At 37.0% G+C, this 13,510-nt stretch overlaps 1 protein-coding gene across 1 annotated transcript in view; it reads right to left on the reverse strand.

Annotated features, from left to right (window-relative positions):
* The window catches only part of LOC150091127 (protein Wnt-11b-2-like), a 200,767-nt gene that overhangs the window by 73,999 nt on the left and 113,258 nt on the right, over positions 1 to 13,510 (reverse strand). The window contains exon 3 of the mRNA XM_090386860.1: positions 8,746 to 9,023. Coding sequence (XP_090242986.1) covers positions 8,746 to 9,023 — 278 coding nt within the window. The remainder of the gene's footprint in view (positions 1 to 8,745; positions 9,024 to 13,510) is intronic.

Consider the following 13,510-nt stretch of genomic DNA (forward strand, 5'->3'; position numbering starts at 1 on the left):
GCAGGCTTGAACCACGATCCACTCAAACGCGTTTAGTTCTGCAATCTTGAGTATGACCATTCGGCCAACACTTGGATAAAATATATTTTCTGTTTATACTCCACATATGTTCAGAGAAAGATACCAGAACATTACAGTATTCAGTAGTCATGCAGATAGATTTATTTATACATACAGTGAAGCTTCCCTTTAACGGACAGCCATGGGGAACAAAAATTTGTCCGTTAGAGAGAAGTGTCCGCTAACAAGAAGTCTGAGGGAGAAAAAAAAAAAAAGAAAGAAAGAAAAATCGTTAAAGGTTTAATGTAAAATTAAATTATATTATATACAGATTTTGCACAATATTTTTGCAAATAATACACATACAATTGTGCTATGCATATTATGACTTTATCTTAAGAAAAATACATACAGTAATCACTTATTTTCTTCTGCACCTTCTTCCGGCTGATAATTTTGTATTCAACATTTGTATGGAGTGAAGAAACCATCGAAAGTCCTTCAGTATCTTCTTCAGCGGCGAAAAACATTTTTAAACGATTGATTTGTATGAGCGCTTCTTCTATTTTCATCGGTGGTTCGTCGTTAATATGTTCTTTGACAGAATGATCTCCTTCCATTTCTTCATCCTCATGAGGAACTTCTTGAAAAATATCGATGATAATGTCGTTGATATCTAGAGCACCATCTTCTGTAGTGAGGTTCGAGTCTATATCTTTGAAGCCAGGGTCACTTGTAACTGAAGTATCGTACATTATCAATAGATGTTGAAGTTCTTGTTCTTCTTGGTGCTCCACATTGCTGTTCACAACTTCAATTTTTGCGTTTGAGAAGCCAGACTTTACAAAACAGTTCACGACTGTTTGTTTTCTAATTGAGTTTACTGAAGAGGAAATCCATTGAATCGCATCTAGGATGCTGATTTTCTTTGCAAGGTCACTCGCACATGTTACATCGTTCATGTTTGCAATGAGATGTCTTAAAACACGTTTTCTGTAGTGAAGTTTAAAATTTTTTATTATCCCTTGATCCAAGGGCTGACACTCTGCAGATGTGTTTGGTGGCAGAAAAACGATTTGAATGTTGGACAATTCAATGTGCGGTGAGATGCAGCATTATCCATGAAAAGAATAATTTTTCTGTTTTGACGAATCATGTTTTGGTTAAAGTGACTTATCCATTCGCTCATGATATCTCGTGTCATCCACGCTTTTTTATTAGACTTCCAGTCAACATTCAAAAGATTCAACTTTATGCCCTTTGTGGTTTTCCTATAACAAGAGATTGTTCAAAGTCTCCCAGCATATTTGTACACAATAGTACAGTCAAGCGTTCCTTAGAAATTTTTCCGCCCTGGCACTTTTCGTTTTTTCAGGAAGAGCTTTAAAAAACAACCCTGGTTCGTCACAGTTGTAAATATCCTTAGCTTCAAAATCACGACATAAATCTTCCAATTTGAAGGTCCACTCTGTTACAACCCCAGTATCAACAGATCCACCTTCACCACTTACGGTTTTCCAAGAAATTTTATGCCGAGTTTTGAACTTGTCTATCCATCCCTCAGAAGCTTTGAACTCATTTACTCCCATAGATTCGCAACTTCCAAAGCCTTTTCCCTAATAATAGGCCCATTAATGGGAATTTTTTAGCACGTGCGCGACAAAAGCACTCATACGTAACATTGTCAATTTGAAGTCCAACAGTTTTCGGGAATGATTTTTGAACCCGATCATTTCCGTGTTGCCAAAATTGTTTGAGCAGTTCAATTTTTTTTTTTTTCTTTAGGATGTCGCTTACCTGTATCTTCTCGATTTTGAATTTTGCAGCGAGATTGTGAACACTATTTTTTTGCCGATCATACGCATTAATGAGTTCGACTTTATCTTTTAAAGTTAAATGTTTACGAGAAGACATTGTGCACTTCACACGACACTGAACAAAACTGAAAACTGAAACTCAAAAGACGAAAGGCCGACCAAACGCCCCCCCCCCCCCTCTTCACACACCGAATTCATCAGAAGTTTTACATGTGCCTTAAAATGCTTGAAAAAGGGTTTAGAACCGCGACGTAAACCTTGATAAAATTCAGAGAATCGGAAATAGAAAATAAACACACGATTGAGGCAATACGTGGAAGAAAAGTTCCTAAAAAAAGGGGCTTGAGCTCTCCCGCAGTCCGTTATGGGGAGATCAAATTAAGTGCTAATCTAAACGAAACAGTGCAGATTGCCTGTCCGCTAGACGGAAGCTGAAAACACGTTAAAACCAATGGAGGTGAGTTGGGGAATTTGAAAATGTCCGTTGTAGAGAGATGTCCGTTAGGAGAAGTTTCACTGTATACACTTTTCCCACACACAGACCCAAAATAAAGGTGAGAACGCTAGGAGTTACAGAAAATACAAAACAGCAATAATCAATACAAAACTATAATTAAAATATATACAAAATTTACATTAAGAAAACAGAGTAAGGAGTAAATTCTTATAGACAGATGGAGTAAGAGTAAAATCAATATTGTATTTATTCATTACCTGAAGAAAACGAAACAGCGAACTACCAAGTAAGTGATGAGTACGAGGAACAGGCAGGGAGAAATTAATTTTATAACGAGAATTCAAACGGGGTATAGCGAAAGGTATTTGTTCAAGAAGAGATGGAGAATCGATAAAAGGGTTTATGATAGTGTAGACAAAAAGAGACCCATGGAGTTGTCGTCTAGAGTGAAGAGGAATGATTCTGAAGCGACCACAAAGAGCTCCATAATTTCGATGCTGAAAGGCAATGTGATTTCGATAGCATAAGAATTTAATGAATCTAATTTGAATTCTTTCAAGTCTGTGAGAAAGATATTCCTATTGTGGGGACCAGATAATATCACAATAATCAAAACTGGGAAGTATAAGCTGCTTGTAGAGAAGAATCATAACTTTGTCTAGATTTGAATTATGATCACTCAAAGAACGTGTATATCTTGATTAGCGTCGTTCTTGACCACTTGTCTACGGCATCCTCATGACTACATGCGCTTGATACTATATATTTATTGCTTTTATAACATATTATACACGGCACAAATTATAATATTCTCAAAATATTTTCGAAATATTATCAGTAGTAGTAGTGGCAAATGATGAAAGCTTAGACAGCACCAGCTAAAAAAAAAAAAAAAAAAAAAAAAAATGTACTGACCTCATCTGTCTATCCCATCTAGTAATATGTTTAATTCTTCCCGAAATTTATTCAACAACCAAATTCCATAACACCAGATGATAGTTTCTTTCAACAATCAATTACTCTCTGGTTGGAAGCAAATTTTCGGAAACCTATCTATCCTGCGACCATCCTTTTTTTTTTTTTTCTTTTTCAATTTAAGTTTATGTCCCCTTGTGAGCATTATCTAAGAAAGACAGACTATCCTTACCATCAAATTTACATAATCCATTTAAAAAGTTAAACCCTTCAAGCAGGCCTCCTCGCAAGTGCTAAGTTTCCGAGCACTGCAATTTGCAGAATCGAATTATTTTGTGGGAAGAGTATTCTTGAATAATCTGGTTACTCTTTTCTGCACCCGTTCCAAGAGACACACATGCTTCCTAAGATGAGACTTCCAGAATTGTATGCACCTTATCCCTTCTGGCAAAGTTTCTGTTATCTCATTCCATGAGGTATCCTAGAAACCTGCCTGCACTGTTCAGAGAACTTTGTCAGAATGTACAGTTACCCCTAGGTCTCTTTCGTTCTTCACTACTCTGAGTGTTGTAATCCAACTGGTATGCCATTCTGGGATTACTGCTCTCCATATACAGCACCTTGCAGTTATCAACGTCAATTGCCACGTCTCGGCCGATCTGGCCAGTAGTAGGCCTCAAATACTGTCGTTAACAACCCTGCCAACCTTTCTAACATCTGCATACTTAGAGAATAAGCGTGATATGCCTTTATCAATTTCATTAATAAATACAGTATCAGACCCTGCACTGAATTGAGGGTCACCAATAACATTGGTCCAATAAGAGTAGTGCTGCCCATTTATAATCACCCTCTGTCTTCTCTCACTCAACCGTCATTTTACCCATAGCAGCAATTTGCCCATATGCCACGCTGCTCCTATGCATACAACAGTCTTTCGTGTGCAAGTGTTAAAGCTTGAAAGTTAAATATATGCTGTCACTATTGGATTGTCTGCACCCAACTGCATCATAGTAGCTAATAAGATTTGTTCAGACATGATCCCTCCAGCTTAACGAACCCACGCTGTGATTTCCGTAAAATCCATTCCTCTTAAGGTGATCTGCAATTCTTCTTGAACTACCGACTCCAATATTTTCCCTGGAATAGAAGTCAAGCATACAGATATACTCGTATAACGGCTATATAATGGAATAAGAGAGACATCTGCACACTTCCTACCCTGAATCCAAACAGACATAGAAAGTGTAGAAGCTATTTGAAACATCCAGAGGCGTATCATCAAGGACATTTTTCTCTTTGCAGCCATAGGACAATACATCACTGGAGATTGCCAAAAAGAAATGTCTGTCATTTTCATGACTACGGATGTCAGGATATATTTCGTTACGAGTTCAGACATGTGCGTTTCTTCAGTTTATATCGGATCTAGCCCATAACGATTACATCATATAACAACAAAATCTCTAAAATGAAACAGCTCATGAAAGAAGAATGCAGGCTCAAGCAAGAAAATAGCTCATGAAAGAAGAATGAAGGTCAGCAAAAGATGTGTAACATGCTCACAGAGACACGGTCGAAAGATTCGGGGAAAGAATTCCTTCTAAAAGGGTATTTCGCTGACCAATATGAGTGACAGCAGAAATGAACTACAAGTACTTCGAATGGCATTGTAGTCAAAAAGTTCCGGAACTTTCTGACTACAACGAATGTACTCTTTAATACTCACCAATCATTTTGATCAATCCATACTGTAATCTCAAAAGGATTCAGACTTTCCAATAAAATGTTTATTCAGAAATTTAATAACATATGATCCCAATTTTATACTTAATGGCAACGATTATCTTTATTGAGGTCACTTCCAAGAAATTGCTGTTGGGCTGCCTGGTTAGTATTAATATTATAATCGCTAAATGATGCCGGAAATCATTCATCCCCGTCGCCAAAAAAGTGGTTATTCAATTTCGCTTTAAAGTTTACCAAACTATTCGTCTCGACCACTCAGGCAGGTAATTCATTCCAATGATCCAACAACACCATTGAGAATGCACCTCTCCCATTCATTTTACTGATTCCCTTCTGGACATTATATAGGAGGACTTCCGAATATGCCATGTTACCAAGCTTTGCAGTAGGCACCTTCTAAGTCGTTCTTCATTTGGACATCGATTAGCTCCCTCGCCAAACTGGTTGACTTTCTTTGAACCCTTCCTAGAAGTTTTCTTCCAGTGGGGTATCGAGACTTGAAAACGATATTCTAATTCCAATGTCTCACTGTCGTCTTACATGTATATTTTTTAAAACATTTTTATTAACAAGCAGCCCCTAGCCAGAAACTGGCAAATCCGCTATATACTTTCATACATCTTATATTATATACAGATGATATGCAGATTCAAAGTTATATGAATTACAATGTCATAAAGTGAAATGAACATATAACATGTCCAGACAATAAATCACATCAAAAAGACAAGCACATGGAACAAGGAACCACAAGACAAGCACATGGCACAAGGAGCCATATGACATGAATAAGACCAAACGTGACACAAGGAGCCACTGATCTTACGAAGTCAACATGAGATGAAGACAAATAGCAGTATGATCACAAGTAACTATATAAATTGTCCAATAATATTATCTTGTTTACAAAGGAACATGATAATCATTAATTACAAGGTCAATTACACAGTTTATTGAAGCAACTGAAACTGTCACACAGAATTCATGTCAATAGTTACTTCACTTCTGTCAATGAAGACTCCAAGATATTTAATATTCTTAACGGACTTTAAATTTTCACAACCAATCAACACATGGGGTTTTTTCAGATAGAAAATTGATATGGGTGTCAAATCTAAGACCTCTGTCAATGAAGACTCCAAGATATTTAATATTCTTAACGGACTTGAAACTTTCACAACCAATCAGCACATGAGGTTCTCTATGAACAGATAGGCTCCCTCCCCTTTAGTAATAATATTTTTGTTTTTGACTTGGATATTGTTAATTTATGGAAGTCACAGCAAGTATTCAGATCGTTTATTATTTCATTAGATCGTTGCTCAATTGGTAGAAGTGAAGAGCCTTCAACTAAGATAACTAGGTCATCCGCATATGCAATCATATGAACATGACTATATTCCTTCCGTAACTTCTCTAATACCAATTTCCACATTAGTGGCCCAAAAACAGATCCCTGCAGATATTCTCGAATAGCAGATCTAGTTACCAAATTCCATCTAGATTTAACCATAAATGATCTTTCCTTAAAATAATCCACTACAACGCTATAAAGCTGATGGGAGCATTTTGTGAGGCGAAGCATCAATAACACACTGTCCCAAGAGATATTATCAAAAGCCCCTTCAAAATCAACGAAAATGCCAAGAAAATATTTTGCATTTGAATCTCTAATCAATTTAACCAAAGATTTTAAAGCATCCTCTGTACCAAGACCAAGAGAAAATCCATACTGTTTATTTGAGAACCCCAAATTTTCTTGCGTATATTGCAATACTCTCTGTGAAAGCACGCATTCATAGACTTTGCCCAAACCCGGAAGAAGAAGAGCAACTGGACAATAAGAAGAGGGCTCAGTTTTAAGCTTTTCAGGTGACTTCAAAATGATCTTAAGAAGAGCATCCTTCCAAGGTGAGGGAAAAATTCCTTTAAGCAAGCATTTGTTGAAAGCAAGAAGCTCAGGAAACAGACCGAAGAAGCGTTTAATAACTTTCCCTTCAATGAGGTCCATACACCTATTATTACGAATTTCGTTAACAGCTTAATTAAGATCTTCCATTGAAAAAGGTTCCTCTTGAATATCGCTAACACAACCACAATCTAACCTATGAGTACCATTAGAATGCGCTAGCTCTTCCATGTGATGATGAGATCCATCGACTAGATGATCAAGGATAACATTAATACTGCTGAGCCAATCTATAGTTTAAGAGTCTCCACAATCCATAGAACTAATCACATCCCCAGAAGGCATAAATTTGTGCAAACACAACTTATAAACAATGGATCCTCATTACCAGCTGTTTGCACTAAGTTTTTCCATGCATCATATTTCTTTTTAGCTATTAAACAGGTGCATTTTCTTTTGATCAACTGATACTCAGCTTTCAACCTAACCATAGATTCTTTATTATCCAATTCCTGAGGTTGGAACTTCTTACGCGTCTTCCAGAGATCAGTATGATCAGAGGACCACCATTGCAACAGAGCACGTTTATTTTGCTTTAATTTCATTGACTCCCTAGAGGCAGCAAATAACTTCTGTTGTAATAACTGAACTAAATCAAATGCATTAATCCAATTCAACTCGGCTAACGACGTTTCACCAAAAATTGTCCTAACAAATCTGTCAAACTTACCCCAAGTGAAGGTGCTTAATCGAAAATCTCCGAACAAATCTGCTTAACGAATGAGGCTAAATAAATCTACTTCTAGCACAGCCTAAGTTGAAAGTAATCGCTGTTAATCCAATCTGGTTTAACTTGTAAATTAGATATGAAACTGAAGGCAGTACATCTATGTTAAACTCGCCATTAGTAGTCTTAAACTTCGGTTCATTACCAGGGTTATTAATGATGTCAAGTTTCGATAAGGATATAAAAACAAGTTGTTGTTCTTCACATAAGTGGTTTTTCCTTGGTTTAGCTTTGACAATAATTAACCATTACAAAATCTTTCGGATCTGACTACGTATGTGGTGACAATTCGAGTCGTTCTTCTTTTCACAATTTAATAGAACTTATCTTTTATTCCAGTCGATAAATAGTTTGTGTAAAGTTAAACTTTACACAAACCCACAACTATTTTTTGTTAAACAAGATTTATGCTATAATTTTTAACCAATTCCAAGAAACTCAAAATACGCAACTGACCGAAATGATAATATTGTAATTATAAATGAGTTTATTATGAAAAATTCTGCTTTAAGGCATCTTTTGAGATAATTATAAAATTAATTTTTCTTTCTAATATGAACGTCATTGCTGTCGGCTTTCCCAAAGTGCCCATCGGTCACGTATGTTGTGCAAAGTTGCTTTCCAACACGTATTTAGAGCTCAATGCATTTCCTCCGGCGTGATTTAAACGGTACAGTTATTTGATAGAGCCGATATGATCTAATGTACAAGTATCAGAAGGGTGTCAAATGTTTTTTATTGCGTATCATAATATATTAATATATAGTAAATATATAAAATATAATATATAAAAATTAATATAATATATTAATAAAATCTCGGATTAACCCCTTTTAAGATGCCTTTCGTTTACTTCTTCCCTCTCCCTCTCATGGGACTATCGTTATCAATACACACACACACACTCTCTCTCTCTCTCTCTCTCTCTCTCTCTCTCTCTCTCTCTCTCTCTCTCTCTCTCTCTCTCTCTCTCTCTCTGTTTAGCTTCTGCATTCTTCCCACGAGCTTTAAGATCACTTCATTCCGGATCACAAAGTCCGATAACAAGCAATTCATAAAATTAGTAAATAGGAGAAAAAATAGAATACAGTAATTAGATAAGAGCACTTACTCGCCTTCCCGCTTTGCTGTTGTGTTTGTTGACCATTGCTTCCACTGTCTTCCGCACGGCTTTCTGTTTCCATGGAGCATCAGTGAAGGATCGCGTAAACTTGATACCGTAACGCACGTTGTGGGCACATCCGCCCCATTTAAAGTCTCCGTGAGGTGGTTCGTGCGGAACCTGGCCACAGCGGCAAGACAGTAGCGTACCTTCGCTACAGGCACGCGCGATGATGTGGGTGACAGACGCCGAAGACAAAGCATACACAAAAGCCTGCTCCCGAGTACCTGAAAGTACAAAATAACATCACGAGGAGGATTAGTATAAGAGGATTCTTAATAAACATAATTTGTTTTTGTTAGTGACGAATCAAGCACTTTGTATTAAGTGATTTCATTATCAGACTACCTTTCGGTTTCTTTCTTTTTTTGAGCTAAGCTATTCTTAAAGTAAACTGTAAATTCTGTTTTACCAAAAGGCAAGAAAATCCTGAATCCTTAGGTTTTCGATAAAAAAAAAAAAAAAATTATAAAAAAAACTTTTTTTTTAGATTCTAAGACTGCTAAATCTGCAGTCCGATGCTTGCCATTTCCAAATATATTTGCATCATTAAGTGTGGCAAATTTATATTTGTCACACTATTAAGTGTGATACTGTTTTTAACATGGAATCGAATTTGAAATTTTTCATGATTAGATGAAAAATTCCAAATTCGATTCCATGACAAAAACAGGTATATTTAAGATTAATAAAAAATCTTTCACCACATTCTAATTAATAGAACAAAACTTCATCTGAGTTAACAGAAACCAAGCGTTTACCTTGAAAATAGCTAATTTCTGAAGACAAGACCTTGTCTTCAGAAATTAATTTTTATTAATCTTAAATATACCTGTTTTTGTTACTTGTTTTAGGTAAGATACAGCAATATGATCATAAAATCCACAACAAAAGTTCTGGATGTCCCATAACAACTAAACCCAGCACCAAATAGCAAAATATCTCATTAATACGTAATAGTAAATCCATCCAATGGTATATTTCTTGAAAATCAACTTACACAGATTCATCCGCCGTAGCCGAGAGGTCAGGCACGGGGATGCATAAGTACACGTGCCTTGAGTGACCCGGGTTCAAGCTCGTGACTGCTGAATACGATGCTGTTTCTTGTATTCTCTGTACCTTGTGAACTCCTCTGACCGTGTGGTCGTCCCGGAGTATAAACAGAAAATTTATTTATTTTTATCTAACGCTTCTTCAGGATGGTCTCATTCCCTTTTACCGAAAAACACGCTGATTTCAGGGTGTTTGATATCACGTTACCACCAGCTCCAAACATTACAAATCAAATCCTCAAGTTGATGGAAAATGAAGCAATGCATAATCTGCTGTATTAGTTAACTGATGATGCTATAACTCGAAGATACATACAAAAAATATTTTGCTCTACCATGTAAGCTGAGTTTAAGCTCCGCATTTCTCACTGCCATTAAATCACTTTTTTGTAGCGGAATAGTAGTTGTGCTAGGCACTGTATAAATACCACCACTACCCTGCAGGTTGCAGCACATCGTGGTCTGGCAAACTTTGTAGATGTTCGCAGTTTTCCACCAAGAATTAGTAATAGCCTGGTGATCTCTCCTCCTATGGGACACACACAGTGCTGTAGTCGTAAAATTAGCAGAAGGTATACGTTACGTATACTGTGCTTATTAATCGAATTCCAGAGGATATACGGCATATACCCGTGTACGCTATTCCCCTAAAAAAAATCCAGAGGGTATACGGCATATACCTGGTTATACCCACTACTACAGCCCTGGGAACACCTGCGTATGGAGTCTCTGAACAAACACAAAAGTCATCACCGTCGCTCTGCTCAGTTCGTTCAACGCTGCGACGTCTTACAAATCGGTTTATTGTCGATTTACAGCTCACCACTATGCTCCATATAGATTGATTTCGACAAATAAATAAGACTTATCGCTAAAAAGACCTCAAGGATTCATTGAGAAGATAAGTGCTCTTTTATTTTTTTATTTATATATTGAAGAAGCCAATACTCAATCCTCCAACCTACCTGCGGCAGTTCTTGGGGATTGAGTACTGGCTTCTTCGATCCCTCAATAGGACCTTCAGGACATCCCTAGGGGTATACTACATCCGCTGCATGGAATTACCCCTTTGAAGCAAATCATCACCACTCGCAACATAATTACCCTCTCTAAGCTGATTTCCGGTAAACTAGCTCCCAGCATCGACAGCCTCATCATCCTGCCCAACAATAACAAAAGAATAAGTAATCGGCAAACATCTGTGATCCGACTTGCCCTCAACCAAATCAGCTCGCTCAGTCATATGTTCCCAGCAAACACGATTGGACTTCTCAACGGCTTAAAACATCAACTCCTGAGACAATTTGCGTAGACAAGGCCTAAAGAACAAAAGTTTTTGGAGATACCTACGCAATCTTGCAATTTTAGACCTTCATTCAGCATCGTCCTGCGTAGCTTCTGTACTAGATGATCTGTGCTCCTTCTCCTGTTCCAGTCAGCCTACAGCATCCTTCCGGCATCCCCGCACTCTGCTTGGGCAGACACTGACTGTATATATTGAGCATTTATGTCGAACAATCTGTCTTCGCCTTGTATCTTTATCTTTGTATATTTCATATTACCCAATATACATTTTGTACTGCTATGCTATGGTTTCGTTTACCCTCCTAGCGTTTGATTGCTGTCTAGGGATGAATATAACTTTTACTTTTTTATTTTTATTTTATTTTTTTTATTAATATGCAGTGATATGATTTATGCAGTGATAATTTATTTTGTCACGATATAATTGTAGTGTGTGATGCAGACAGTCAGAACGGATTAGTCCACAAATTGAAGATTAGATATAGGCTAACGGCATATTAGTCACCAAGCTAAAAGTTACACATACAAAACTTTAATCCCCCCCAACTTCGTTTTCTGCCACTCAGAACGATGGGCCAACTATCACCGCATCAATCAAAAGGTAGTTAATATAAAGATACATTGGTTTTGACGAGTGACAACATGCGTAACTTTCACTAAACCTTCTTCTAGTTTACAGAATATTCTTAAAAAGTAATGTATAAATAATTACTTCTGAGAAATTATATACAGAATACCGAAAAATTCATATATTTTTCGGGTATACTTTAATATTTTCTTTTGTGATCCGTGGTTTCCACCTCAAATATAAAAGCGGTCCATCGCTGGGAAAAATACGGTCGGGAAGACAGAGGATGTAAAACTTTTCTGACCTCGGCCGTCCAGAGTATAAGCGGAAATTTTTAATTAATTTATATTAATTAGAAATTTCCGTTTGTAATTTATAATTCCGTTTAAAATTTATGAATTAAAAATTACTTATGAATTAAAATACTTTCAAATTATTTTCCACTACTATTTTCCCCTATTTCGTTTTCATTTATCATTATTATTTTATGATAGCGAGAAGCCTCAAAAGCTGAAGGTGGCCAGGCCTCTTTGAACCTCTAAGGGCTATACGAGACGCGCCCTTAAAGCGCGGATTTTGGAAACGCCTTCGAATGTCCGGTTTTACAGGAAACAGAGGGAAAAGCTATGAAAACTACACGGATGGTATAAACGCCGCGTTGGACGACGCTAGCTGGCGTTCATGCCTGCTAACACAGTCGAATGCGTTGCAAACGCCAGAGACTTGACATTAATATCGCCTGCGGGGAAATTCTCCAGACGATGTTTGACACAGAGAAGTTTATCTGTGAGGTGGAAAGGCGCTTCCTTTGTACAACACGTCATTAAAAGACTACTCCAACAAACAAAGGCAAAGTGTTGTATTGAAATTGGAAAAGAAATGTTTCCGAACGGGGATGAACTCCTGGTATTACGATTATGTAACGATGAGAAGAATCAGAGAGCTCAGTTCTGAACCTTATATTTATTGTAAATATCACTTCTATTTTGGTACTGTTTCATTGGTTAACGGAATACAAGTTTGTTCACTTGTATAGACGATTTATTTTTAGACTCCTCTGGTTATCTGTGTATGGAATCACGAAAGTATATACTTTAAGTTAATAAAGAACCTTATTATTAAATAAGATCAAAACGGTATTCGGAAAACTGCTGAAGAATATCCACTGCAACAGTACAACCAATGTCAGCGTTAACAAAAAAGAATCACGTGCGGTCTTTTTCTTCTTCCAAAACGAATTTTGAACTTTTCGTTTCAAACATAACTTCGGTTTCTTTCTATATCTGAAATAATTTTATAACATCTCTCTCATTTTATTTATTATTATTATTATTTAAAAGCATAGCGAAATAACGAAGGGAAGCAGTAAGCTGCAACGTACAGTGTTGAGAGCGTGATACGGCGGGAGTGGGGGCATTCACGCAACTGTTTCTTGGCATAAGAAACATAACCGAAAGAATTGCAACGAATTGTGTTCGAAAAACGAAAAGATCGTGCTTCCTTTCTTCAATGTGTTTTACATCTACTAACACAAGATCATTCCAGGACTTGAAGAAGCTGGCACTCAACAGAGAGAGAGAGATGTGGAAAAAAGTCATCAGTGCTACCAACCAGTCACAGAGACTGAAGGAACCTATGATGATGGTGAATACAAAAATCAAGGAAATTCATCTATTGGAAGCCACACTGGAAAAAAAGACGTAGACGAGTGGTCAAGAGTTCGAGTGCAGTAGCACACGCTCTTTGAGTGGACCGGGGTTGAAGCCCGTGACTACCAAATACGATT

The sequence above is a fragment of the Mastigoproctus giganteus genome, chromosome 1, assembly GCF_048544385.1.
Source record: "Mastigoproctus giganteus isolate SK-2022 chromosome 1, ASM4854438v1, whole genome shotgun sequence".
In the NCBI taxonomy this organism is placed as follows: domain Eukaryota; kingdom Metazoa; phylum Arthropoda; class Arachnida; order Uropygi; family Thelyphonidae; genus Mastigoproctus; species Mastigoproctus giganteus.